Source organism: Ornithorhynchus anatinus, chromosome X1, assembly GCF_004115215.2.
Source record: "Ornithorhynchus anatinus isolate Pmale09 chromosome X1, mOrnAna1.pri.v4, whole genome shotgun sequence".
Classification (NCBI taxonomy): Eukaryota; Metazoa; Chordata; class Mammalia; order Monotremata; family Ornithorhynchidae; genus Ornithorhynchus; species Ornithorhynchus anatinus.
Window position 1 is genome coordinate 83,276,883 of NC_041749.1, and position 27,069 is coordinate 83,303,951.

Consider the following 27,069-nt stretch of genomic DNA (forward strand, 5'->3'; position numbering starts at 1 on the left):
TCTCGGTCCGGCCGTAAGCGCCACCCTCCCGACGGACAGGCGCGGGGGCCAATTGGCGGGGCGGAGGCGCCTCGCGCTGTGGAGCCGGAAGTGAAGTGCCCTGGGAGACTGCAGGGACGAGGGGCCAGACGGTAGTGGGCGAGCCAGCGAGCGGGCCTGGCTAAGCCGTACCGTGAGCGGTACGTGCGGAGTGGCGGCGGACCCCCGTCATGCCCTGAAGGCCCTGTCATGGGCACTAGCGGCTCCAAGTCCCGGGGCCTCTGGCCCTTTGCGTCGTCCGCGGGGGGCAGCGGTTCGGAAGCGCCCAACGCCGCCGGCACGGACCAGGCCCTCACCCGGGCACAGGGGTGCCGGAGCGCGCCCCCCTTCGTGTTCACCCGACGCGGGTAAGAGGAGGGATGGCGAGGGCGGGGGGGGGGCAGAAGCGGCCGGGAACCGCACATCCCATTTTTCTCCTCCTCTACCCCCGTCCGGTGCCCAGATGAAGGCGCCGCATTCGGGGAGGCTCGCCACGCCGTCTTTAGACACGAACCCTTTGCCCCGCTTAAAGATGGGGAGAGGGAGGCGCGACCTGGGGCAGGTGCCTGTTCAAGGTCACGCGGCCAGAGATGAAACCGAGTCCTTGTGACTCCCCAGTCGGTGTTTTGGCCCTTAGACCCAGTCCCCTCCTGCCTTCCCCCTCCCTAGCTTTCACCCCGTTATTTTTGCTTCTGTGCTCTCCCAGGGAGCCCGGAAAACCCAAACGCCTGTTACGCCGTCGGGGCCTCGGTCCGTTTAGGGAACGTTGCCCCCCAGCTCCTCCCCCCAACACACCCCCCAAATCCAAGCCAGAGCCTTTCCTCTCTCTTTGAAAGGAGGAGCTGATGTGGGCATTTATGGCATCGCCCGTCGGGCCCGACCGGTTCCAAGCAGCTGAATTCTGTCACAGTAGACTTCCAAATCTAATTGAGTAATCCCGGTAGTTTGAGCGGGGAGAAGGAAGGGGGAAATCTTGGGCTCAGTTGCCCTCTCCTGGTGACACAGCAGGACCATTCCTAGAAGCGCCCCTGTCCGTGAGATTGGACGGGAAACCCGTGGTCTGTGGAAATACCGTTAACCAACAGAACCTCCAAGGAAACCCAAGACTGGAGGGTGGCTTTTATCACTAGAGGTGTCGCCAGCTTTGGCGTTCGTATTCTCCGACAGGTAGGAACAGAAGAGATGTGAAACGCCCCGTGCAGTGGGTGAAGGGTCGAGCCTCCCGGTTGGTGGCACCGGGTTCAGAAGAGTCTGTTAAATTTTGAAAGATACACTGTACAGAACAAAGAATGTCGACTCCCTCGCTTCTGCCCAAGTATTCTCTCTCTCCCAATGGAACAACCAGTTTCTCCTGCAAGTAGGAAGTGGGGGATGGTTCTGGCAAACAAGACATCACTCAAAACGGGGGTCACTTTTAAGTTTACCCAAAGCGATTGAGTTGTCGTCCCTGGAGATGTCTAGACCAATTTAGTCACTCGACTTTACCAGAGAACTCCCAAGTCCCTGCGGCACTCCCCACCCTCCAAAATTTGAGTTTTCGTCGTTGTCCTGCCAGCCCCATAGGAGGAGCGTCGAATGGCTAGGTCTTCATTTTAACCTCACCGGGCCCCGGGGGTGAGGGAGGGGTGGGCGGGGCACCATGGTTTGGTTTGGTTCCCGGTTAAGGATTCAGCTTCTTGAGGAACCGGGTTGGGTTCTGTGACGATTCCTTAAAGTAGAACTAAAATAGAAAGAGGGTGAGTTCGGCAGTGCGGCCTGGGAGACCGGTCAGCATCTTTCCGATTCACAGTTCACTAGGCTGGAGACAAGTGAAAAACCTTCAGTTTGGGGGTAGGTTTGAAGTTGGTATTGCTTGATAGGAGGTAGTCAGGAGTTTAGATTCAGTGACTCCCAGCAGCCTGCATGGGGAAAATGAGGGACGTGAAGGCCGTGATGAGATTGCAGCCCAGGGGCTGCTCAGCCTGCCTTAATCCCCGATTTGGCCTTTGTCCAGCCAGGTTGCTCCTGGGGGAAAGTTGCCATTGAGCGAATACTCTTTGCCATTCAACCTAATCCCAGGTTCTGTCAAGAGTCAGTCGGCAGGGGCTGGTGTAGGCCCCCCATTAATTTAAAACAGGGATCGGGGTTCTGAGATTAGATTCCTTCAAGGTGGACTCTGGGCTTCTAGCAGGAAGTTTTCCAGAGATCCGGCTGAACTGTGAGCCGTAGTGCCTGGGGAAGAGTTCTCAGACTCGAGTTTGAATCGAAGGACTTTAAGGCCAGGCAGCATCATGAGGACCTGGAGAAGCAGCGTGGCTTAGTGGATCGAGCAGGGACGTGGGAGTCAGAAGGACCTGGGTTCTCATCCCGGTTCTGCCACGTGGCTTCTGTGTGACCTTGGTGCAAGTCACTTAACTTCTCTGTACCTCGGTTATCTGGTGTGTTAAATGGGGATTAAGACTGTGAGCCTCATGTGGGACAGGAACTCTGTCCAACCTGATTAATTTGTATCTACCCCAGTGCCTTGGTACATAGTAAATGCTTAACAAGTACCATAATTTAATTTATTACTACCAGGGGTTTGAACTGGCCATGCTCTTTGTGGACTTCTCTGGATATTTCTTGAAGAAAACCTAAGAATCCTGGGTCACCAATAGCATTTCTACTCCCCAGTCCAAATTTTCCCTGTCCCTGAAGGCCGAACTCACCTGCAGGTGATTTGGCCTGGTGTTGTCTTTCAATGGGGAAGAAACCAGGGCCAACTCTACACTACCAGGAACAAGCAGCAGGTTGCCCCTTGAGATGCTGACCCCCACCCCACCCCTGGAGACCAGTTCCAAGAGAGTTTAATCTCTAAGATGTCTGCCATCCTCAGTCTACTGGCTGAGAAATGTAACAGAGTTTGAACATCGCAGTGGGAAGATGGATGACCTATGCCCTTGTTTCTCTGGAACCTCATCCAGCAGCTTTCAGGACATCACACAGGCCTGATGAGCTGAGTCACCCCAGTCCCAGGTCTTATCTTAACGGTTGATTAGGAGCTGCTACCTGGTCTGAGAGATATCCAGCTGGCCTCACTGCCCCTAAGCCATGGGGACTGAGGCCTGGTCCACCTTCCCAGCATCACCTGGGAGAGGAGGACACACACTCACACATACACTCTGTCTCGCTCTTTCCCTCCCCCCCAAACCCTGCAGCCTCAGCAAAGTGATGAGAACCTAGCAGAGTGTTGTGAAAATGTTGAACTCCTGAGGCCCTGGGCGGTTAGCTGCACAAGCAGCATGGCTTAATGGATAGAGCAGGGGCCTGAGAGTCAGAAGGATGTGCGTTGTAAATCCAGCCTCCGCCGCATATCTGCTGTGTGACCTTGGGCAAGTCATTTCACATCTCTGGGCCTCAGTTTTACCTCATCTGTAAAATGGGGATTAAGAGCGTGAGCCCCATGTAGGACAGGGCCTGTGTCCAACCCAATTACCTTGTATGTACCCCAGCGCTTAGAATTGTGCTTGGCTCCTAGGAAGCGCTTGACAAATACCACAGTGGGTTCTGGAAGGACTGTGGATTTTTTGAACTGAACTGTTTCTGATTTTCTTGTGTCTGTTGTTGTTTTGTGTGGTGAACGCTATTAGTAGTTTTTGTGAGTTGGATTATTTTTTGAGCGTGCGTCTCGCCTGCCATTTTAGACTGTGAGCTCAATCAGTCAATCAGCCGTATTTCTTGAGCGCTTACCGTGTGCAGAACACTGTACTCGGCGTTTAGTTTGGTGCTCTGCACCCAGTAAGCGCTCAATAAATAGGATCGAATGAACGAATGAACACTGTACTCAGCGCTTGGGAGAGTACAGGATGAGAATAACAGGTACGGCCCCTGCTGCCAGCCAGCTTACGTTCTAGAGGTCCTCAGGGGCCCAAAAGCGTCTGCTATCTTCCGTTGTGTTTCCCCTACCGCTTAGTACAGACACCGGCCCGCTGTTATAGTAATGGGAGTAGTGGGTGGCGGTGGTGTGCTGAAGAAGTGATCTTGGTGGCGACAGGGACGCGGCTTTGAATTTCCCCGCCCGGCTGGCCCTGGGATCTGGCTTGCCCTAGTAAAAAAAACCGCTGTCTCTGGCGCTCACTGTACTGCTTCCCCCCCTGCAGTTCCATGTACTTTGATGAAGATGGCGACCTTGCACACGAGTTCTACGAGGAGACGATCGTCACCAAGAATGGACGGAAGCGCGCCAAGCTGAAGAGAATCCATAAGAACCTGGTTCCTCAGGTAAGCAGCCCACGACCCTTGCCAGGCCTGGACAATTTAAAAGCTCCCCCCTGTTCCCCCCTCTCCAGAGGGAGGCGAGCTGGAGGGAGCTGGGGATAACCGAGGCCTCGAGGGTCTGGGAGACGGAGTCGGTGAGCCGGCCATTTCCAGCCGTGCCGCGAGAGAAGGTCAGACTTTTGGCTTTCCCCGGCCGGCGGCCGCTTTCCAAAGCAGCTCTTCGAGATCCGGGCCTCGGTTCCTCCCCTAAATTTGCCCACGCGGAGCCCCTCTCCCTCCCCACCCCGTGCTTGCTTCGGCTAGAGTGAGACTACTGTGCCTCCTGCACTCCAGATTTCCACACGGTGGAAAGGGCGGGAGGGTAGGCTGGCGGGGGAGGGAGTGTGTTGGTGAGAGATGGGAGAGGATTAGACTATCCCAACTCTCCCCGCTCCCTCCTGCCCCAGGACTGCCACGAGGCTAGTCAAGGGTGGCTGCTGCTCCAGAGCTCCTTCAGGATCCCCCCTGAATCCCAGCTCTCTTTATTGCAAGGCACTGGGCACCCACCGGCCCCTTTGCCTCACTGGCCTTTCTCCTATCACAGGGCATCGTGCAGCTGGACCACCCCCGCATCCATGTGGACTTTCCGGTCATCATCTGTGAGGTGTAAGCCTCAGCACCCCCCTCCGGCTCCCTGCCTCTCCCACCCCCAGAGAGCAGCACGTGGGGAACACAGACGCATGGGCGAGAGGGAGCCAGTGGCCAATGGGCAGAGGGAGTGGCGTTGGCTAGAGGGGGGCTCCCTCGCCCTCCCCGACTTGGACTCGGTGGGCCGGGGCCTCTGCTGCTCCATTGGTCTGTGTCCCCGGCCCGCGGGATTAGGGTGTGGCCCAGCCGGGCCCAGTTGAGGGAACTAGGGACTCCTCACTTGGAGCCCAGCGTAGGTCTGGGCCTCCACAATGACCTCCCCGCTGCTCAGGGTCCCAGTTAGCCCCAGGCCGTCCGCCTTGTCTTCTCCCCCTCCCCGGCCCCCACCAGTGAGTCTAGAAAAAATGCGGGGCCAGGACCTTCAGGTGGACATGGGGGTGAGCGAGCTGGGGGTGGCAGGCAGGCGGGGGCTCAAGGCCCCTTGATTCACTTGTGGGCTCTTCCAGGGTTAGGGGGGAATTGGGGGGTGCGATGATCTAGGAAGGAGGGTTACTGTCCAGGCCTCGGGGTAGAAAGGGGGCAAGGGCTCGGTTGCCCCATCTTCCAAAGTTCTTATTCCCTGCCCTTAGGGAGTGTGGTTGTGGGGTGGGGTGGGGGGTCGTCAATTTCAGGGTTCAGTTTTAATTCTCTTAGTCTGTAGCTTGTTTGTGTCTCTGCCTCCTACTGCCGCTTCCCCGCTCCCACACATCTGCCCTCCTTCGCCCCCTCCCCCTCCCTCCCTCCTACAGCCGGGTTGAAATTTTCTGTCTTCCCTGGGTGGGACAGAGCAAGGCAGCGCTTGCAGCCATAGGGGTGAACCCTCGTCCCGAAGGGGAAGCCTGGGGGCAGGCATGTGGTCTCAGGGCCTGTTTTGTCACTCTTAGGGAGTCAAGGGGACACAGTGCACTTTACAAGGGATGATGGTGGGGGTGGGAGGGGGAGACATGCCCTCCCCTAGTCTGGCCTCCGCCCAGCTTCTCCTCTACTTCCCCTCCCTGAGTGTCTACCAGGAGAGCGGAGCTCTGGGGAGCTTTGCTATGCACAAGTGGGATAGACCCCTGGGGCTCCCCCCCCCCCACCCACGCACCCCCTCCCCGCCCCCAGAAGTCCTCTTTGAGCATTTCAGCAGCCGTTTGCTACCTCTATTCCTTTCACGGCCAGGGTGGGGGGTGGGGGGTGGGTGCTGGGGGAGGCTGGGGACTGCACCGGCTGGTCACACCGAATCCCACCTTCCTGACTATTAGCTCTGCTCCCATTTTTCTTTCCCGCTTCCTCACAGCAGGGCTCAGCTACCCTGCGACCATCACGGCTGCACGGTGCAGAGCCGATCCTTCCGCCCATGCCCGGAGGAGGAAAAGAAAGTTGGCACTCCCTCAAGTGTAGTCAGAGGACGAGAAGATCCGTGGAGGCACTGGGTTTGCCCGGATAGGAGGGGGAAGGGTTCTTGGTGTCCCCGGAAAGGAAGGTAGAGGGTCAAATGGGAAGGAGGCTTAGGAGAGAGGCTCGGCGTCCGGGAGGGCCCGATGCCCTGACCGGACCCAGGTGGCATTAGGGTAGGGGAGAGGCAGGGGAAAGGGGGTGGCCTCCTCCTGTCTTTTTGGCTTCCAGGGGCACTCAGCTTGAGAAATGCTTGCCTTCAGAATGGTTCGCTTCCTCCTTCCCAGAAGCTTCCCCAGGTATTCGGGGGCAGGTTTTAAGCACTACATTTCATCAGCCGACCGACCGATCGGTGGTATTTATTGAGCACTTACCAGGTTCAGAGCACTGTACTAAATGTTTAATAGAGGACGAGAGAGATGTGTGGCCCCTCCTAGCCTGTGCTCTGCCTCTCCCCACCACCCTGGCCAAACCCCGAGGAAGTCTCTGGCAAGTGGGCCTGAAAGAGCACCCTCCACCAAACTCCAAAAAGGCCACTGGGCCCTGGACAAGTGGAGGTCCCCATGCCATCTTCCCACCCAACCATCTGTCAGTGGCATCTGAGTGCTGACACCCGGGGCACAGCACTGTACTAAGCGCTTGGGAGGGTGGAGCACGAGCAGAGTCGGTAGACCCAATCCCTGGACTCCAGTTGCTTACAGTCCTGACATTGGTCTAGCCTCTAGTCCCGTCCCCCCCCCCCCGCCCCCCCGTGCTCCCCCTCCGCCCCCTTCTCTCTCCTTAGGATGCTCACACTGTAGGAGTATAGGGGGGACCCCCATTCTCCGCTGTTCCCTGGCCCCCGTCCCCACTGCTCTTGAGGTAGGGGCCCCGAGGGACCGCAGAGATTTACAATGTGAAGGTTTGTAAATAGTATCTATGTTCATTAGAATGTCGGAGCAGAAAACAGTCCGTTTCCTCTGAGGTTTAATTTTTTTTCTTTTAAATCTCTCTGTGCAAAATGTGTGCTTTAGCAAGTGGACGAGGCAAGGAGTCGGAGCGCAGCCCGAGGCGGGCTCCTTATCCACAGCACCCCTAGACCCTGAAGGAGGGGCTAAGATGTGATGGTCCTGCTCCTTCCCCCACCAGCCCAGTGGGGTCGGGGTTTCATTTTGTTCTATTTCAATAAAATTATTTGTAGAGCCTAACTAGCCAAGAGACCTCATTTCATGAGGATTTTGCCGCACCTCCCTCTGGCTCTAACTCGGCCGTCTGTTGAGCGCTTCTTACTTGTGACATCGTCCCGGGCGCTAGGAAGAAATAGTGGAGGCGAAAATCGGGGGGATGTGTCTGCCCTCGGGGCTTCTTCGTTCCAGCCCCCGCTCTCCTGGCCTTTGACCCCCTGCTGGCCCAACCCACCTTGGGTCAACCGGAGCGGTGCTTGCTGGGGCACTCCTCCCTACGGCTTAGAAGGGGGATATCGAGGCAGGAAGAGGCATTTGCCTGAGAAGTCTGGGAGAAAGCCTGGCCTAGGCTCTTTATGCCCAAAGCGAAATACCGGTTTCAAGGGGTGGAATGGTGGAATCGCGCCCCACCTCCCCCCCAAGTCACTTGAGCAACGGCAGTTCCTGCACCCTCGTCATCGCATTTTAAGAGTCTCACTCCTGCCAGCCTTGTCCTCTCACCTTTTGCCTCAGTGCTTGGGGAGGGGGAAGGCCTGGCACCTCCCTGCCCACAATGCGGCGGCAACTGGCTGGAGTTACATGGCACCAACAGGAACAACCACTCGGCCGCCGCCTGAGGAATCTGGGTGCCCCAGGGGACCTCCCGGGTGATTTCAGCCCCCTCACTGTGCCTTGGCAGAAGGGGAAGTCTCTACCACGTAGGGGCTATTATCCTTGGCCCCAGTCCCCGTCCATGGCGATGGGTCCAAAAAAATCCATCAGTGGCGTTTATTGAGTGCTCACTGTACTAAGCGCTTGGGTGAGAACAATAGCGATGGTTGGTGGACACAATCGCTGCTGCCACGCAAGACGTTTCCCATCTAGTGGGGGAGATGGACAAGGAAATAAATTTAGATAGGGGAAGCAACAGAGGATAAGGATGTGTACGGAAGAATGGGATGATACGGTGCTGATACACTCCAGCTGAGGGGAGGGAGGTGTTTCCTGCAAAACACCCCCGTTCCCCACTCTGCCCCCTTGAGCTGGGTGGGGCTGCTAACCCCAATCCTGGCAGGACAGGGCAACGTGAAGTCACAGCGCTTATCCAGGCGGGAACTAGAGGGCTCAGAACTGGGGATCGCCTGGCTTTGGGTGTGGGGAGGCTGGGACATGCAGGCTGCCATCGCCCTCGCCCCCACCCCCCCCGGATGTCCAGCACTCGGCTTTTGAATCACGAGAACTAAATGCTGCCAGTCGGCCCCTGGCTGAGGAATCTGGGTGCCCCAAGGGAATGAATAATAATAATCAGGCCTTGGAGCTCCCTGACTGCCTGCTTCCAAATCTCCTCTGCCCCGGCCCTCCCCTCCCCCTGCCTTTTGAGAGTGACTGTGCCAGCCTGCTCACCCAATTAGCAGGCTGTCCAACTCAGTGCTAAGGGCAGTGCCCTGGAATGAGATCAGAGGCCTAGCAAACACACCACTGCCAGGCCAACTGGGTGGAGGGCAGAGGGGAGGGCCCAGAGCTCAAGTCTGGAGAGCAGGAGGTTGAAGGAGGGCGAGGAGTTTGTTTCCTCCGAGATCCAGCGCCCTTCCTCCCCTTCCCCTTCCCCTTCCAGTTCTTGTATCTACCATGTGCACACCCTCCCAGCTGGCTCTTTCCTGTCCTCTTTTCTGGCCTCTCCACCCATTCTGCTAATAGTGGACATTGTCACCCCTTCCTCCTCCAATTACCTCTGCTCTTGGCTACGGCCCCTCAGAGTCCTTTTCCAGATGAATAGAAGAAGTCATGGTATTTATTAAACACTTACTCTGTGCAGAACTCTGTACTGAGCGCTGGGAAAGAGTACACAGGTAGGAATTAGACTGGGACCCTGTCCCTTGAGGGATTCCCAGTCTATGAATGTTGGTGGGGGAGAGGACTGGAGACAGGCACAGTGGGAACAATGAAACAATAAACCCTTAAAACAGCATAAGAGGTGGAGACAAACACACAATCCACAAAGTGTAAACAAAAGTCAGAAGGGAGCTGGAGTTAGAGGAGAAGAGTTTCAGCCTCCAGAGTCCACAGTGAAGGCCAGCAGGGGCAATACTCTGGCTAGGGAAGCAGCCCGGGCAGCATGGCAGAGCTGGGGAGAGAAAGAACATGCTTGGCAACTGCCTAGCAGGAGGGATGGAAAGGGATAGCAGGGATGGGGAGGGAGGGGGGCGGAGGGGAGGGGCTGGGACAGGGTGGGGAGACTCACGTCCACTGCCACTCTGTGGGCATCGGCAGGTGGAGGTGGAAGGCAGCCGTAGTGGTCCAACACTAGATTGGGGCTGAGAGCGGAGACCAGTCAGCCTCAGAAATAATGGCAGTGGCAACACAGCCTGTGCCGGCCCCCATTGCTGCCTTTGAAAATGACAAGGACTCTTCGGAGGTGACAACAGCTGCTGCCGTCCCAGTTTCTGTCTCTCATTGGGTCCCACTTTAGGCCTGGTTGGGTAGTGTGACTGATTTTCTGCCAAGTGCCCAGGCACCTTCAATCAATCGGTCAATCAGTGGTATTTATTGAGCACATACAGTGTGCAGAGCCCTGACTAAGTGCTTGGGAGAGTTCGATACAACAGAGTTGGTAGGCACGGTCCCTGCCCACCAGGAGCTGACAGTCTAGAGGGGGCAAGAAGGAGCCTCGACAAGAAAGTTCTGTTCCCTCAGAGCAAAGTCCACCTAACCAACACCCCACTCTCCTCTTCGGCTGCAGCTGCTCCTTGGTGGCCTCCCTTCCACGTGTGCCCCTGCCCAGGTTGCACCGGTCATCAGAACAGCACTTCTGGATCCATCCATATCCTCCCTCTTCTGCTTCCCCTCCAGCTCCTGCCCAACCTCCTTCCTTTTCCCCTCCACACATCCCCTGCGCGCACCCCCTCTCACCTGGCTCTTCTGAGAACTCGCTCCTCTCCAGCTCCTACTCTGTCGGCTCCAAAGAAACTGCTCTTGTCAAGATCACAGGTAGCTTCCTCATGGCCCAATTAGAGAACCTCGTTCCTGCCTGATCCTCCTCTACTTCCGTATTGTGGGTCTTAGTACACTCCTCAGGACCCTTTTGGACTTCAGTGTCCCGTCCCTGCCTCACCTGCTTTGATTTTCCAGCTGCTCCTAGAGTGTCTCCTAGAAGGCTACTCACCAACCCCTCCTGAAAGGAGCTAGGAGCCCCCAGTTTCAGTACTGAGACATCTGTTCTTCCCATTTGCCCAGACCTTCAATCACATCATCCTTTTCCACAGATTCAACTCACAACCCCGATGTCTCTACTTTGGCCTAAGTCAGTGGCATATACTAACTTCACCTAAACACAACACAGACACTCGGATTTACTCTTCATGACCCACCCAGTGTCAATCAATCAATTGTATTTATTGAGCGCTTACTGTGTGCACAGCATCGTACAGAGCGCTTGAGAGAGTACAATATAGAAATATAATAATCATCATCATAATGATGGTATTTGTTAAGCGCTTACTATGTGCCAAGCACTGTTCTAAGCGCTGGGATAGATACAAGGTAATCAAGGTTGTCCCACTTGGGGCTCACAGTCTTAATCCCCATTTTACAGATGAGGTAACAGGCACAGAGAAGTTGTGACGTGCCCAAAGTCACACAGCTGACAAGTGGTGGAGCTGGGATTAGAACCCATGACCTCCGACTCCCAAGCCCGTGCTCTGGTAGGCCCATTCCCCGCCCACAGCAACCTTATTACTGTGGACGATATCACTGACCTCCCAAGCAATTAATCCTCAGTCATGTTTGACTCGTCCCCATCAACAGTCATTGCAGTATTTGTTAGGCGCTTACCGTGTGCCGACCACCGTATTAAGCATTGGAGTAGATACAAGATAATTAAGTCCCACACGGGGTTCACATTGTAAGTAGGAGGGAGACCATGTATTGAATCCCCATTTTTCAGATGACACAGAAAAGTTAAGTGACTTGCTCGAGGTTACATGGCAGACAAGTGTTGGATCTGGGATTAAAACCCAGGTCATCTGACTCCCAGGCCTGTGCTCTTTCCACTAGGGCCACGCTGCTTTGCTAAATTCTGCCATTAGAACATCAACATCTGTCTGTAGCACCCTTTCGAGTCCAGATCTTGGTCATCTTGCTGGACTATTGGAGCTGACCCCTCTTAGCACTCCCAGCTTCTGGGGAGCTGGGGGAGCCTATCTGAAACCCCTTCCCCACTCCCTTGTTAAAATAAGGAATCCACAAGCACTTCCCTCCTCTTTCCTCTCTCAGTTACAGTTGCAGCCTTTGGACGTCTGGGTCTGTTTGTTAGCGAAGGGGTGCTATCCGCCTCTAGGTCTTTGTAGTCAGTGTGAGCGTGTGTGCATCTGCGGTAAGAATGAAAAGAAAATAAAAAGTTTCCTCAAGAACCTCCAGTGGTTGCCTATCCACCTCTGCATCAAACAGAAAGTCCTTACCATTGGCTTTAAAGCACCATTGGCTTTAAAGCACTCGATCACCTTGCCTCTTCCTACCTTATCTCCCTCATCTCCTGCTATGCCACAGCCTGCACACTTCACTCGTCTAAAACCAACGTACTTAAACTGTACCTCAATCTCCTCTATCTTGCTGCAGACCTCTCGTCTATGTCCTGCCTCTGGCTTGGAACGCCCTCCCTCTTCATATAATAATAATAATAATGGTATTTGTTAAGCACTTACTACATGCCAACACTGTTCTAAGCACTGGGGCAGATACAAGGTCATCAGGTCAGACACAGTCCCTGTCGCGCATGGGGCTCACGATCTTAATCTCCATTTTACAGATGAGGTAACCGAGGCCCAGAGAATAACAACAATAATAATAATAATAATAATAATAGTATCTGTTAAGCGCTTACTATGTGCCAAGCACTATTCTAAGTGCTGGGGGAGATACATGCTCATCAGGTTGTCCCATGTGGGGCTCACAGTCTTAAAATCCCCATTTTACAGATGAGGTAACTGAGGCCCAGAGAAGTTAAGTGACTTGCCCAAAGTCACAGAGCTGACACGTGGCGGAGCCAGAATTAGAACCCACGTCCTCTGACTCCCAAGCCTGTGCTCTTGCACATCCAAAAGACTCTCCCTACCTTAAAAGCCTTATTAAAAACACATCTCCTCCAAGAGGTCTTTGCCCACTAAGCCCTCATTTCCTCTTATCCCTCTCCCTTCTGCCTCGCCCTTGCACTTCGATTTGCACCCTTTATTCACCCCTCCCTCAGCCCACAGCGCTTATGTACATATCTGTAATTTACTTATTTATATTAATGTCTGCCCCCCGACCCCCAGACTAGGCTTGTTGTGGGCATGGAACTTGACTACCAACTCTATTTTATTGCATTCTCCAAAGTGCTTAGTACAGTGCTCTGCACAGAGTAAGTGCTCAATAAATACGATTGATTGATTGATTGATTGATTGATTGATTGATTGATTGATTGAAGACTGGATAGGGAGGCTGTGGCAAGGAGGGGGAAGTCAGGTGGGATGGGAAGGGACCAGGATCATATCCAGGATCTTTCAGTGAGGCATCTTGACCCAAATGCTCTAGCCGTAGACTCTCTCTACCCTGTGGGGGCTCCACCCAAGGATGGAGATGGAAAGGGAAGAGGATGAAGCGCCTGCTGGGGTAGGGAGTTGCTGATGGGGCTGACACATAGGAATGTAGGGACCCGTCCCCAGGGCCCCAAAAGAATGGTTAGGTAGGGGGTCACAGCAGCTGAGGGAGCTTGGAGTTTCTGCCTGAAAGGGGCCAAATAGCCTAGAACTTCCTGGAGAGTGGGGGGTAACAATCCATCAGTACTATTTAATTGAGCACAATAGAGGTAGTAGAGAGGATCCCTGCCCTCCAAGAGCCTTCGGTCTAGTGGGGAAGACAGATGTTAAAATAAATTAGAGATAAAGGAAGCGATAGCAAATAAAGGTAGGAATTTAAGTGCTATGGGTTGGTGAGTACTTAAATGCTTAGGTGGCACAGAAGTGCACACCCCCACCCAGATACTGGCACCTTCCACCCATTGCTGTCTCTATCCCACAGGCTGAGAGGTTGCCAGTCCTGTCCCCCACCTTTAATTCTAAGTATCACAGAACGGGAGCTTGGGGCTCCCCTGACCCAAGTGTCTCCCCACCAACAGCGGATGGAGGACACTCCCAAGGGAGGGATTGCTGCATCTGACCCTTGGAGCTGCAAACAATGGGGGTCAAAGTTGTGCTTCCCTCCCTACCCCTGCCGGTCTGAGCTCATTTCCTTCCTGCTCCTAGGGAGCCTCCCTGCCTGCCTAGCCCCTTCCCCAGCCTAAACCTTACTCCCCTCGTTGCTTTTTTTCCACAGTCTGGGTCCTGGGCCTTTGTGTGGGTCCCTTCCACCAGCTAAGATCCCCAGATCCCCTCCCAGCCACTCGGCCTAGGGGTCTTGTGCATTGGGTGCCCCCCTTCCCTAGGCTCCAACCTCATTCACTAATTCCCCCAATCTCAGTCTTTTTCCTACACCTCCTTTCCCCTCACAGCCCTTCCCCACCACTCCCTTGGGAAGCAGGGTCAATTGTTCCCATTTCACAGCAGGGGAAGCTAAGGCACCGCAAGGGGAAAAGGGGTCCACTGCTGCTAGCCAGAGTCAGGAAAAGAGTCCAGGCGGGGTACGGCCATGCTGCTTAGAGAGGAGACTCCGGTGGATTAGACGGGGCTCCAAGGGTCAGACAGAACCAACATCTTCTTGAGGAAACCCCTTCCACCTCAAGACTTGGGACATCTCCCCCTAGGGCTAGCTGGATCTGAGTTTGCCACCTCTCCCTTTTTGCCTACTGAAGAAAATGAAGTTCACCTGGTCTTAGATGTGGGGCGAGACCCTGGCTGGCTGGTTGGGCAGAGTCAGGGGTCCATCACACCCAGAGGGAAGGAGATGAATTCCCACCCTCAAGCACTCACAACCTCATAGTCACATGCACTCACAGACCCAATGATACACCCACTCAAAGTAACATACTCTTCAGCCTTATCGTCATGTTTTCTCATTAATGCTCTTTACACCCCCAAATATACACACTTGAGATACACACACATGTAGACACACACTGGCTTGCACACACACACACACGACACTCAGGATGGAATTTCCCTTCCCATCTCAGTGGAAAAAAACTGAGTCAGCTTCTGGAAGCTCCAGCCACCCCCACCACAGACAGACGCAGCTTTCTTTCTTAGTGAGCTGCTGCCAATTCTGCTCCCTGCCAGTAGCTCCTGACTTGCCAGCACTGCCCAGCGAGGGTCTGTCTGCCTGCTGTTCCTTGTCCCACAGAGCTGGTGCCACCTAAGCAGTGCCCTGGAGCCTCGGGATCTTAGGGAGCCTGGCCCCCCTTTGGTAATTGAGTCTTCTGTGCCCAGTGGCTCGGCACTGCTCGTCAGTGAACCAGGGGCTGCTCCATCCCTACCTGAGACAGTTCACCACGGGTCCCTCTCTGGTCCTGTCCTCTTAGCTTCCCTCTACAGCCCCCAGTGTGTGGGAGTATTCCGCTCTGGATCCCAGAAACCAGAGGCCCTTTGGATGGGGAGGGCGAGTCTGGGGAATCGATGGGGCCAGGGTATTGAAGATGCTACTGTAGACCCTCATTCTCGCCGAGTGAACCTCCAGTCTGATCCTGGACTCTGCCTGCTTCCTCCATTTCTACTTGCGTCTGATGACAGGATACAGATGCAGCTAGATAGTTTGTGCCCTTCCCACCCTCCCCCCACCCCCAGCCCCACCACTCAAGACTGCCCCGGGGCCTAAGAGCTATCACTAGGTTTGGGGCACACCTCCTCCTCTTCTGGCAAGGGAGGATCTAGGGAGCCCATCTCAGCAAAGGGAGTGGCTTGAGGGCAGAGGACTGGAGCTTGGAAAGGACCTGCTGGTGAGGATGCTAGAGGGGATGCCGGAGGGAAGTACTGTCCATGTGTCTAGGGGAGGAGGTCACTAGGGTCCCCTCCTAATCCTGGATTCTCATAGTCACTGGATCGCATCCTCCTGGACAGCCAGCAGGAAATGAGGCTTGGTTCTGGGAGAAAGGATTTCCAGGGGATGGGGAGGGGAGGAAAGAGGAGGGGAATAAACCAGAACCCTCAGCAGAGGGGAACAGCCCATACAGAAGGCAGGAGGCAGCAGGGTGCACTCTAGGGACCAGGGGAGTGGATAGAGCGGGGAAGAGAGCAGGAACAAAGGAATTGATCTGAATAACAGAAGAACCAAGTGGAGGCAGAAGGAGTAGCAGGAAAATCGGACCTGGACTAGGGAATCTAGGTCAGATTGCAAGACACTCCTGCCTCACCCCAGTCCTGGGTCCACTTGGCTCTCAGCAGAGAGGCTCTTCAATCCAGCTGGTGTCCAGGACATCAGCTCCTCCCTCCTACAGAGAACACAGGTCTCTGCTGACTCAGGTGAGGAGTCCCTGACTTGCCTTGGGGGGAGGGATGAGGACACCAACTACTTTGCACCAGGAAGCCTGGCAAATGGGCATTGCCCGAGGGACAAGGTGGGTGATGGTTCCAAGCGTGCCCAGCTTCTCATCAATCGAGTAGTTGTGGTTTCCCCCCACCCCCCAGGATGGGTGAGGGGAAACAGGACGGAGGGGGCCTCCCTGCTTTAGACGGTCAGTCAATCGTATTTATTGAGTGCTTGCTGTGTGCAGAGCACTGAACTGTTTGGGAGAGTACAATGCAAGAATAGACATATTCCCCATCCACAACGAGCTTACAGTCTAGAGGGGGAGACAGACATTAATATAAATAAATTACAGGTATGTACATAGGTGCTGTGGGGCTGGGACGGGGGATGAATAAAAGGAGCAAGTCAGCGACGACGCAGAAGGGAGTGGGAGAAGAGGAAAGGCGGGCTTAGTCGGGAAAGGCCTCTTGGAGGAGATGTACCTTCAATAAGGATTTGAAGAGGGGAGAGTAATTGTCTGTCGGATATGAGGAGGGGGGATGTTCCAGGCCAGAAGCAGGACGTGGGCGAGAGGTCGGCGGTGAGATAGACGAGACTGAGGTACCGTGAGAAGGTTAGCATTACAGCGAAGTGGGCTGGGCTCTAGTAGGAGAGTAGCGAGGTGAGCTAACAGGGGGCAAGGTAATCGAGTACTTCAGCCCCTTAATTCTGGATGGAAACTTACAGTCCCTGGGGCCTAGGTTGAAGTCATCATTCTGGAGGCTCAAAATCCCTGCTTAGGGAAGGGCTCGGGTGGGGAAAGCAAAGCAAGGGAGAGTGCAACCCTCAGGTCCTGAGTGGGAGTTCTTGCCCATTTCCTGCCCCCCTACCAGCGCCTCTGCACAGGAAGCCACTCTTCCCTTCCCCATTGTTCTGGCTGAGGCCCTAGGCTGTCAATGGTCCCCCTCCCCCTCACCACTCCTCGTGCCTCCCACCCTTCCAGCGGGGATATGAGGAGGAAGGGGCCCATTAAAGGCAGTTCTGGAGGTGAGCTGGAAGTGAGGAGGAAAAGAAGAAAGATGGATCCATGCTCAGTGTAGGGATACTTTGGTTTGGAGCTGAGGGCTGGGACATTCCACAGGGAAAGACTTGGATGGGTTGGGCAGGTGGGAACCCAAAAGAATCAGGCTGTGCTGGGCATGAAGGGAAGTCGGGGAGATGGAGGGGAATGGGCCTCAAGTTTCTCCCTTAAGCAAGGAGACAGCAACTGCCCTGGGGCCCTCTGATTTTCCTTCCGAAGGGGTCCTTGCAGCAATAAATAGCCACGGAGGGGGTGAATTCAAACTTGGGTAACCACCCAAGTTTGAGTGGTTACCACAGGAAGCAGGGTGCTCAGTGGAAAGAACCTGGGCTTCGGGGTCAGAGGTCATGGGTTCGACTCCCAGCTCTGCCACTTGTCAGCTGTGTGACTGTGGTCAAGTCACTTAACTTCTCTGTGCCTCAGTTACCTCGTCTGTAAAATGGGGATTAACTGTGAGCCTCTCGTGGGACAACCTGATTATCCTGTATCTACCCCAGGGCTTAGAACAGTGCTCTGCACATAGTAAGCGCCTAACAAATACCAACACCCACTCAGCCCCATACTCTAGGGGCAACCTAACTCTAAACTCTAGCTCAATGCTAAACATTCTATTTCTTCGACTTGTTTAAACTTTTCATTCTTAGAAAGGCCTGTTTGTCTATGCCGTTAAAGTGAAAATAAGATCACCAGAGCCTGCAGGGCTGGAAGTGATAGGGCGGGTGGGGGCAAGGGGAGGAGGCTGGGAAAGGACACGCTGGCAAGTTCTTGAAATGGGCAGGGGTTGGTCCCTCTGCCCCATTCCTTGGGGTCAGGCTCCTGTCATTTTCAGGCCACCCCCTCTGTCTTGCTGAGGCCGGTCTCCTCCTCATTCCAATGCCCCCCAGGCGGCCTGGTGATGCCCATTCGATCTCCTCAGTGGGATCCCAGGCTCAGCAACCAAGCCTGGGGCTGAGAGCTCCAGAGATGGGGTACGCATGGGAGATGACCCAAAGCATCGGCTCTTCCCGGGAGAGGAGGGGGCTAGCACCCTAATAATAATAATAATGGTGGTATTTGTTAAGCACTTGCTATGTGCAAAGCACTGTTCTAAGCGCTGGGGGAAGACAAGGTGATCAGACTGCCCCACGTGGGGCTCACAGTTTAAGCCCCATTTTCCAGGTGTAACTGAGGCCCAGTGAAGGGACTGGCCCGAAGTCACACAGCTGCCAAGCGGCGGAGCCGGGATTCGAACCCATGACCTCCGACTCCCAAGCCCGGGGTCTTGCCACTGAGCCACGCTCCACCGCTGCCTCAGAGACCCTTCTCAGGCCCAGCCCACTGCCCTTTGTCCGAGGCCCAACCTCGGAGCGCAGAAGCTGAGGCAGCTGGTTATCCCCCTGATCCGGGGACTCCATCGATCCCGTCGCATTCGAACACCTCCCCCATCCCCCAGATGCCCGGTTTCTTTCTTTAAATGACTAGAGTCTCGCTACAAGGTGGACCGTACCATCGGCGTCCAGCTGGCGGGAGGAGGGGGAAATGCAGTCACACGGTCGCGCCTCCCGGCTGATATTCCGGCCCTTCGAGGTTGCCGCAACTCTTGGTCGAAGGCCGGGGCGTTAGAAGTCGTAAGGTTTCCTCACGGGGAAATCCCTTCGGGCCCGCGGCTTCCCTAGACCGGGGAGATCTTCCTCCCCCCCACCCCCCGCCGCCCTTTCCCGCGAACCGACTGCCTTCCTTGAACCCGCCCCCTCTCTGATTTTTAAAGGGGCAGCGTCGCGGCCCGACGAGTGGGCGGGTGAAGCGGCGTGGGGCGTGGGGGTCCCTTTAAGAGGCGAAGGGGGACAGGTTGGGGCTGCGCTCGGCTGGCGGAGCGGGTAGAGGGAGGGGGGCGGGTATGGAGCTGGCCCCCCGCGTTCGGCGCTAGGTGAGTTTAGGAGCGGGAGGGCAGCCCCGCTAAGGGGGTAGTCGACGTACCCCCGTCCCCTTCCCAGCTGGGACCGGGGCCCCAAAGTCGGCACTGCCCCCCCCCCCCGCCCCCGCCCGCCTCGGGGGCTCGATCTGGCTCTCCTGGGCTCCCGACGAGCCCTGGCCGGCTCCTCGCCCTCTCCTCCTCCTCTGCCCTGTCTCCCCCCACAACCGCGCAAGTCCGGGAGCCGGTGGCGGAGGGTGCGGGGGAGCTCCCCAGCCCCCCTCCCCCGGCCCGGCTCCCAAGTTTGCTCCGGCGGCTCGGGACCCACGTGCAGTAGGGGGCGGGGGGAACGTAGCCGCCAACAAAGGGGGCTTGTTCGGCCGAGGGGCCCGGAGAGGGAGATCGGGGCTGGGGGGTCCAGGGGAGCCGGGGGGGATCGGAGGGCTGGAGCTGGGGGGGCGGAGGAGGGAGGGGAGGAGGCGAGGGGGCCGGGGCGAATTTAGGAGGCGGCGGCGGCATTCCGGGCATGTTTGCTGGGAGCGCAGCGCTGCCCCGGCCCGACTCGGAGCGCTCCCTCCGTGGGAGGTCTATTCCCGCACCCGCTCCCCTCCGTTCCCAGGGGATTCCCGCGCCCCTCGGAGCTGAGCGATACCTCCCACCCTGATTCCTGGAACTTTGTGCTCCGGTAGTCTTCTTCCCCCCTCCCCCCACTGGAGGGAGGGGCTGTGAGGGGCCCGGGGAGGGGGGGGGAAGCCTGATCGGTGGGGGGGTGGGAGGAGGAGGAGGAGGAAGAAGAGGCGGCGGGGGCGGCGGTAGCCGCGTTGGAAAGAGGGAACGTGGACCAGAGACCCGTCCGGGTCGGGTCCGCTAACTCCGGCCTCTCTCCCCGCAGGTCCTGATCTGGCTCCCAACCCCTTGGGCCACCCCGTGACCCTCCCTCTAGCTGCCAGCCGACTGGCCAGCCGGCGATCAGGATGTGGACAAGCGGCGGGCCGGTGCTGGCGGTGCCCTGGCTCCTGGCCGTGGCGCTGGCCGGTCCCCGGAGTGAAGAGGGCAAGCCCACGGCCAACCCCATCTTCACCCGGCGGCCCTTTCAGGTGGCCTGGAACGCTCCCACCCAGGACTGCCAGCCCCGCTTTAAGGTGCAGTTGGACTTCAGCGTCTTCGACGTCCAAGCGTCCCCGAACGAAGGCTTCGTGGACCAGAACCTGACCATCTTCTACAGGGAACGGCTGGGCCTCTACCCTTTCTACGACACGGGGTCCGTAGCGGTGCACGGGGGCGTCCCCCAGAACAGCAGCATCGAGAAGCACCTGGACCGGCTGCCCGACGGGGTGAAGCGCTACATCCGTTCCTCGGAGCGGGAGGGCCTGGCCGTCATCGACTGGGAGGATTGGCGGCCCGTGTGGATCCGCAATTGGCAGAGCAAGGACGTGTACCGCCAAGCCTCACGCCAGCTGGTGGCGTCCATGCACCCGGGCTGGCCAGCCGATCAAGTGGGCAAGCAGGCCCAGTACGAATTTGAGTTTGCCGCCCGCCAGTTCATGCTGCAGACCCTGCGCCTGGCCAAGGACATCCGGCCCCGCCAGCTCTGGGGCTTCTACCTCTTCCCCGACTGCTACAACCATGACTATGTGCAGAACCGGGACAGCTACACGGGCCACTGCCCCGATGTGGAGGTGACCCGCAATGACCAGCTGGCCTGGCTGTGGGCGGAGAGCACGGCCATCTACCCCTCGGTCTACCTGGAGGAGGCACTGGCCTCCTCATCCACCAACGTCTGCAAATTTGTGCGCTCACGAGTGCTGGAGGCGCTGCGGGTGGCCCGGGAGCACCACCCTGTCTACTCCCTGCCTGTCTTCGTCTACACCCGGCCCACCTATACCCGCAAGCTCACTGGGCTCAGCGAGGTAAAGCTGGGGGAGGGCGGCGTTCGGCGGACCGAGGGCACCACGTTCCCCGGCCTCGCGTGCGTGTGCTTGCACGCTCCCCTGCTCCCCGCTCTGCCCGGGGTCCGACTAGCACACGGGGCTGGGAAGCGAGTGCCCTTCCGACTGGGCGGGGAGGTCTTTCTGCAGTATGTGGGCCCCCCACCCGCCCCCCGGACCGTGTTTGATGTGGCCTTTCCATTTCCCCGGGAAGGAGGGGGCTGCTAATGTCCTGTCGGTGCCAGCCTCGGTTGGCCGGCCACCGTCTCTTGTGGTCCTCCTGGGCCCTGCGCTGGCAAAGACCCTGAGGGAGATTCCCACAGTGGGGTTTTCTTGTTGGAAACCACCCCCTCTTTGGATAATAACAGTATCTGTGGTATTCGTTAAGCGCTTACTATATGCCAAGCACAGTTCTAAGTGCTGGGGTAGATACGAGGTGATCAGGTTGGACACGGTCCTTGTCCGTCATGGGGTTCACAGTCTTGATCCCCTCTGTACAGGTCAGGTAACTGAGGCACGGAGAAGTTGAGTGACTTGCCCAAGGTCACTCAGCAGACATGTGGCAGAGCCAGCAGTGGAACCCACAACCTCCGACTCCCTGGCTTGTGCTCTTTCCGCCAGGCCATGCTGCTTGCTCTTGGGTACCAGTGAGGACCCAAGGAGACGTGAGGTCGGACCCACTCTCCCACTTGGCTCCCAGGCTGGTACATGGTAAAGAGCTGTAGGGTGGGGGGGTTTTGGCTTTGTTTTGTTTTTTTAAATGGTATTTGTTTAGCGCTTCTATGTGCCAGGCACTGTACTAAGTGCCGGGGTAGATGCAAGCTAATCAGGTTGGACACAGTCCCTGTCCCACATGGGACTCACAGTCTAAATTCCCATTTTACAGATGAGGTAACTGAGGCACACAGAAGTTAAGTGACATGCTAACGGTCACACAGGAGGCAAGCGGTGGAGCCGGGATTAGAATCCAGGTCCCCTGACTCTCAGGCCCGGGCTCTTTTTTCACTAGACTACGCTGGTTCTCTGGGGGCCCCAGCGGTTCTTCTGGAGGGACACAGTTTCTCGCTCTGAGGAGCGAGGTGTCTACTTGCTGCCCCATCTCTGGCTCAGTGAGGTTTGGGGCCCAGGGAAAATAGGCTGTTGACATATCCGGCTTGAGTTTGCTCCCTCTCTGGTGCCTTCCCTGTGGTCTCACCACTTCCTATCCCAACCGTGCAATTTAGGGCCCATCTCTGGGGCGAGGGTGCCTGTGAAAGGGCTGGAACCCTAGCAGTCTACTTCCTGGGTGTCTTCCCCTTCTCAGCCCGGCCCAGTTCCCCAGAGCTCTGTTGGCAGCATATCTAAATGGGCAGATTCTTGGAGCTGGCCCGGCTGGCTTAGTCCTCGGTGTCTGCCACACCAGTTTTACGGGTCAGCCTCATTAACTCTCCCCCCTTCTGCCACTCCTCCTCTCCCCCCAGCCCAGGCTCCCAGGCCCGGTTCGTGCCCTGACCTGCCAAGCGTCTGGGCCGGCTCCCGATTCCGGCTCCAGCCTTTGCTCTTTGGCAGCCTTGGGCCTGGGCCTGGGAGGTGAGGGTTGGGAGGTGGGCTCCAGGGCTGTCCCATGCGTGATTAGTTGGGATCACAGTCCCAGTTTTTTGAGGGTTGTGTGTGTGTGTGTGTGTAGGTAGTATGGAGGTGGGAGGCGGCTTTCTACACACACTCTTCCTAATACCACGCCCCCATTGGTCAGGAAGATGAGGGTCCTTCCCTACGGGACAGCCTCGGGCCCCGGTGACTAGCTGAGGGAAGGAAGCGTCAAGGGTATTTCATTCAATAGTATTTATTGAGCGCTTACTATGTGCAGAGCACTGTACTAAGCGCTTGGGATGAACAAGTCGGCAACAGATAGAGACAGTCCCTGCCGTTTGACGGGCTTACAGTCTAATCGGGGGAATGAAAGTGCCAGGTATTTGGGAAAGAAACCCAGCTACCCATTCCTCTGCCGAGCTCAGCTCATGTGGGCCAGCGGGGCACGCAGGGATGAAGAAGAAAGGAGCTAACGGAAGGGAAGAGGTAGGCGCCGTGGGGTTCGGCCATCGGAGCCCCTGGAGCTCGGCCAGAGCTTATTATCAAGTGCCGTCGAGTCATTTCCGATTCGTAGGGACTCTAAATGGTGCTTCCCCACCTCCCGGGGCCCGCGGGACATAGCTGCCTAAACATAAGGGAAGGAGGTGGTAAGAGGGCCGTGCGGGCTGCCTGGCTCGCAGGCATCACAACTTGAGAGGAGGATTGACAGCCGAGTTGGGAATGAGGACTATTGCTCCCCACATTGCACTAATCTCCTTTGATCACTGGTGCTAGGCTGGCGGGCCTCTCCTTTTCCCTGTCCATCCCTATCTTCCCTATTCCTCTGGAATGGAGGAGGGCCCGGCGAGGGCTGGGGGGCTAGGCCGGGCACCCTTTCATTTGGACCTTACGTGATGGGCAGGGGCTCCTCTCCAGTCTGACCTCTTTTCCCCTTCCCTCCTTTCTTGTCCTCCATTCTTCCTCTCTCTCCTCCCAGATGGATCTCATCTCCACCATCGGGGAGAGCGCAGCCCTGGGGGCGGCCGGCATCATCTTCTGGGGAGACACAGACTACACCAAGAGCCGGGTACGTGAGAACCGGGGACTGCTTCCCCCGCCTGCCGTAGGGAGCAGCCTGGGGCTGGAGCAGTGAGGTAGAGGGAGAAACCTTTCTGCCGAGGGGTGGGCTGGTTCCCTCTTCAGTGCCGACCAGGCTCCTCGAGTGCTGAGCCGAGAGAGCCCGGGCTAGGCTAGGCTAGGCCAGACGTGGGCAGCCTCTCCACCCGTATCTTGGGCCTCCTCCAGCTTGGCTAGGAGGCAGCAGTTCAAATGGACCCACTTCCGGCCTCGCTCCTGTCCCTGCCCAGAAGCGAGGCAGGGCTTCAGGTCAGGTAGGGGCTGACCCTCCCCGGGGTTCGGTTTGGGCCAAGCCCCAGAATTTCACCCTGGGCAGGGCAAGTCTGCTCCTTGCCCTCCATGACTGGATGAATTGCAGCTGTTGTCTATTGCCCCCTCCCCCTGCTGAGCCATATGGGTTTCACATCCCTGGCCCTAGGGGATCCATCCACTTCTCCCTGCTGTTTGAATCCCGTCCAGGTGCTGACTCAGGGAGGGGCTGGAGCCTGCCCATCCGCAGAGAGGAAGGGGAAGTGCTGTAGCAGCTGCTCCTCTGCTCTGCCTTCCCCAGGGCAACTGGCAGCCTCTTCCGGCCTAGTCTGGGTGCTTTGCTCTAGTCCTGGGTGCCCCTCCCACCTCCATTTCTTCTCCCTTCCTGCGCCGGGAGGAAAGCCAACCAGACGCTTGGCTTGGCGTATCCGGGGTGTGGGAGCTTTTGAACCTGAAAAAGCGGCTGACTGGTTCTGGCGTGGGGCAGTCTCCCTGTCTGTCTGTCTGTCTCTGTGTCTTTCCGTTTCTTTTTCGTCATTTTTTTCTTTCTCTTTCTCTTTCTGTCATTCTTCCCCCACCCCCCAGGTTTTAATTTGGAAATGGGGGTAGGGATTTTGTCCTGGGTGCCACCTATATAGGAAGAAGATGGGTGGCATCAAAACAGCCAGGGCTGGCTTTAGACATTTGCGCTACCCCTCCCCCTTTTCCGTATGTGATGGAATGTGTATCATGCATGCGCCCAACATAATATAATGACATCATGTACAACTTTCGTGTTTCCCTGTCGCCATACAGTCCCCACAGCCCCCTCTCTGTTTCAAGACCCCGGGCTTTCTACCTGCTGAGAGATCCCTTCTGTCCCCTTGCCACCGTCTTTGGGAAGGGCAACGGCACTACCATCTCCGGGAGGGACTGTGGTGCCCCGAGGCAGTTGTTTACCTCACTTACTACAGCTTTGACTAGGGGGCACCTATGGATGGGGGCTGGGGTATTTGGGAGATTGCTGGCTTTATTCCTTTACTCTTTAAACCCACCCGCCCTGCCCTCAGCTCCGGGAGGGACCCTGCTTCCTGCCCTTAATTAAACCTTCAGCCAGACGTGGTTGTCTCTCAGGCAAGCTGGCTGGTGGGAACTGCTTGCCAACTTTTGTGGATTCATATTCTCTCTCCCTCCCTCCCTCCACACGTGATTTGAGTGCCACAAGCTCTCCTATTCTGAGGTTGGAGGGCCAAATCGTTTCTCCGCTTTAGAGATGAACGAACCGAAGTCCAGAATGGCAGGGCCTGCTTCCCGGCTCTTGCGTTACCTCCTCTGCCTGATTAACTCTAGACTGTAAGCTCACTATGGGCAGAGAACGTGTCTACCGTGTCTGTTGTATTGTACTCTCCCAAGTGCTCAGTACAGTGCTCTGCACACAGTAAGCGCTCAGTCAGTACCACTGATTGACTGATTACCTTTCTGCCCTCCCTCTGCTCGCCCCAGGAATCATGCCAGAGCATCAAGGACTATCTCGAACACAAATTGGCCCCATACATCGCCAACGTCACCACCGCTGCCCAGCACTGCAGCCTGAACCTCTGCCTTGGGCATGGGCGTTGTCAGCGGCGCGATAGCAACACCAGCACCTTCCTGCACCTTAATCCTGCAAGTTTCCGCCTGCGGCACAGAGCCAACGTTGGGGAGCCCCTGCTGTGGTTCGAGGGCCAGCTCTCCTCTGGTGACGTGGCTGGCCTCCGGCTCCACTTCCGCTGTCAGTGCTACCAGGGCTGGCATGGGGACAAATGCCAGCACAACCAGAGTTCTCGTGGCGGGGCGGGGCTGGGGCAAGGTGAAACTTCTGGACTCCTGGCATTGCCCGCTTTGACCCTCCTTGCCTTTACTGGGGCACAGTAGACCCAAACTCCCCCTTTCCCCTGACCCCCTCCGGGGCTGGTGTGACAGCAGAGTGTGCAGTTGGGCAAATGAGTCCGAGGAGGCAGAATCTAGAAAGGGCGTGTGTTGTAGCAGAGATGTAGTTGGGGGTGGGGTGGTGTTTTAGAGATGGCCCTTATGGTCAGGGCCAATGGGGAGGCATTTGTTCCTCAAGCAGAGAGAATGTGAGGTGGTCCCTATGTCTTGCTGCCCAGGCTGTAGCGGGGAGGGAGCTGTTTTCCCGCTTCCCAGTGCAGTAGGCCCCAGAGCTAGGATCCTGCTTTGGGGGAGGTAGGGGAAGTTAGGCAAGGGTCCCCACCGTGCTGCCTACTCTTACCCCTGTTCTAAGGGGGTGCCGTGGAGGTCCTCAGTGTGGCTTGCTCTGACCAACCGCAAGCAGCTGGGAGGGGGAAGGCAGAGGGCCCTGGGGCCAGGGCATCTCTCATTTGAGACTGCTGTGCCTGTCATCTCTCATGCCCCTAGGGTGGGGATCTGTGTCTTTGGGGTGGGGGTTGAGGAGCTGCCCTCTGCTGGCCAGCGGGGGGCCTGGGTGCGGCAGGGCCGCAAGGGGGTGGGGGTGGTGGCCTGGTCTCTTCTCCCCCTCCTTATTTTATTATTTTTTGTAAATTAAAAACAAAACTCAAAAATCTGTTATTTTGGAATAAAGGTTGTTAGTGGGGGTGGCTGAGAAGTGTGTATTGGGGGGGGGGGGCGGAAATCCTGGGCCAGGGGAAAAGAGGCTGGGAGGGGAGTCCTGCCGTGATAATGCCTGCCTGTGTGTGTGCTTTCCCCGGATCTGGGCCAGAGCCGCTGTCCACCCCCATTCATGTCTCAGGAAGGGGCCGCCCCTGCTCCATCATCCTCCTTCCCTTCCTCTGTTCCCCCGCTCCTCCCCTCCTCGGTCCGTGGGCCACCCTTCCTGATTCCGGACCAGCCCCTACCCACTGGGAGGGAACGCCCACTGGCCCGCTGACTGGTTCCCCGCACCCCGTCAACCTGCCTTTTGGGGGGATGGGTTCGGTCTACAGGGGCGAAGAAGGTGTGGAGGGGGATGAGGCAGTCGCTCTCTAGCACCTTGTTCCCCTGGCGGGGAGAGCTCGATGGGAGGTCTGGGGTGGAGAGAGGGGGACAGTCAATCCTGCCATCCACTGTAAGGGCCAAGAAAGGGGAGGGGGCCCTCTTTTGGCCCTAGACCAGGACTTGGAGCTTTTCCCATGAGAACCGTGCCCTTCCGCTGTTTTCTCTGGCCCCTTCCTGCTTTGTTCCCAACCGGGGTGCGGTGCCCAGCCCCTAGTCCCCACCCAGTAGGCCTCCCAGACCTTTTGTTCGGCCACAATGGGCCGGGTGGGCCGGGGCTGGGGGTCCCGGGACAGCCCGCTCCGGTCCGCCTCAACCCCTGTCCCAGGCACGTCTACCTCTCCCGTTTGGGACTGGAAGACTGCCCATCCCTCCCATCTGCAGCTGTGCCGCCT

At 57.0% G+C, this 27,069-nt stretch overlaps 2 protein-coding genes across 4 annotated transcripts; both read left to right on the forward strand.

The window, feature by feature from the left end:
- The first annotated feature begins 79 nt into the window (after positions 1-79).
- On the forward strand, positions 80-6,088 carry TUSC2 (tumor suppressor 2, mitochondrial calcium regulator). Its single transcript, XM_029050896.2, has 3 exons — positions 80-386; positions 4,137-4,257; positions 4,838-6,088. The coding sequence occupies exons 1-3, from the start codon at positions 229-231 to the stop codon at positions 4,901-4,903; spliced, it is 345 nt and encodes a 114-aa protein (XP_028906729.1). The 5' UTR covers positions 80-228; the 3' UTR covers positions 4,904-6,088.
- On the forward strand, positions 4,170-26,277 carry HYAL2 (hyaluronidase 2). Of its 3 annotated transcripts, none has more exons than XM_029050892.2 (4): positions 4,170-4,257; positions 19,717-20,734; positions 23,298-23,387; positions 25,169-26,277. In XM_029050892.2, the coding sequence occupies exons 2-4, from the start codon at positions 19,799-19,801 to the stop codon at positions 25,577-25,579; spliced, it is 1,437 nt and encodes a 478-aa protein (XP_028906725.1). In that variant the 5' UTR covers positions 4,170-4,257; positions 19,717-19,798; the 3' UTR covers positions 25,580-26,277. The 3 variants fall into 3 exon arrangements, with proteins under 3 accessions (XP_028906725.1, XP_028906727.1, XP_028906728.1); XM_029050894.2 differs by lacking the exon at positions 4,170-4,257 and adding an exon at positions 15,573-15,866; XM_029050895.2 differs by lacking the exon at positions 4,170-4,257 and adding an exon at positions 18,769-18,839.
- The last annotated feature ends 792 nt before the right edge of the window (positions 26,278-27,069 follow it).

Coding starts and splice junctions, on each gene's coding strand:
- TUSC2 (XM_029050896.2), top strand. CDS start 229: ATGGGCACTAGCGGCTCCAAGTCCCGGGGCCTCTGGCCCTTTGCGTCG. Junction 387..4,136: donor TTCGTGTTCACCCGACGCGG/GTAAGAGGAGGG, acceptor CCCCCCCTGCAG/TTCCATGTACTTTGATGAAG. Junction 4,258..4,837: donor ATAAGAACCTGGTTCCTCAG/GTAAGCAGCCCA, acceptor CTCCTATCACAG/GGCATCGTGCAGCTGGACCA.
- HYAL2 (XM_029050892.2), top strand. CDS start 19,799: ATGTGGACAAGCGGCGGGCCGGTGCTGGCGGTGCCCTGGCTCCTGGCC. Junction 20,735..23,297: donor AGCTCACTGGGCTCAGCGAG/GTAAAGCTGGGG, acceptor CTCTCCTCCCAG/ATGGATCTCATCTCCACCAT. Junction 23,388..25,168: donor CAGACTACACCAAGAGCCGG/GTACGTGAGAAC, acceptor TGCTCGCCCCAG/GAATCATGCCAGAGCATCAA.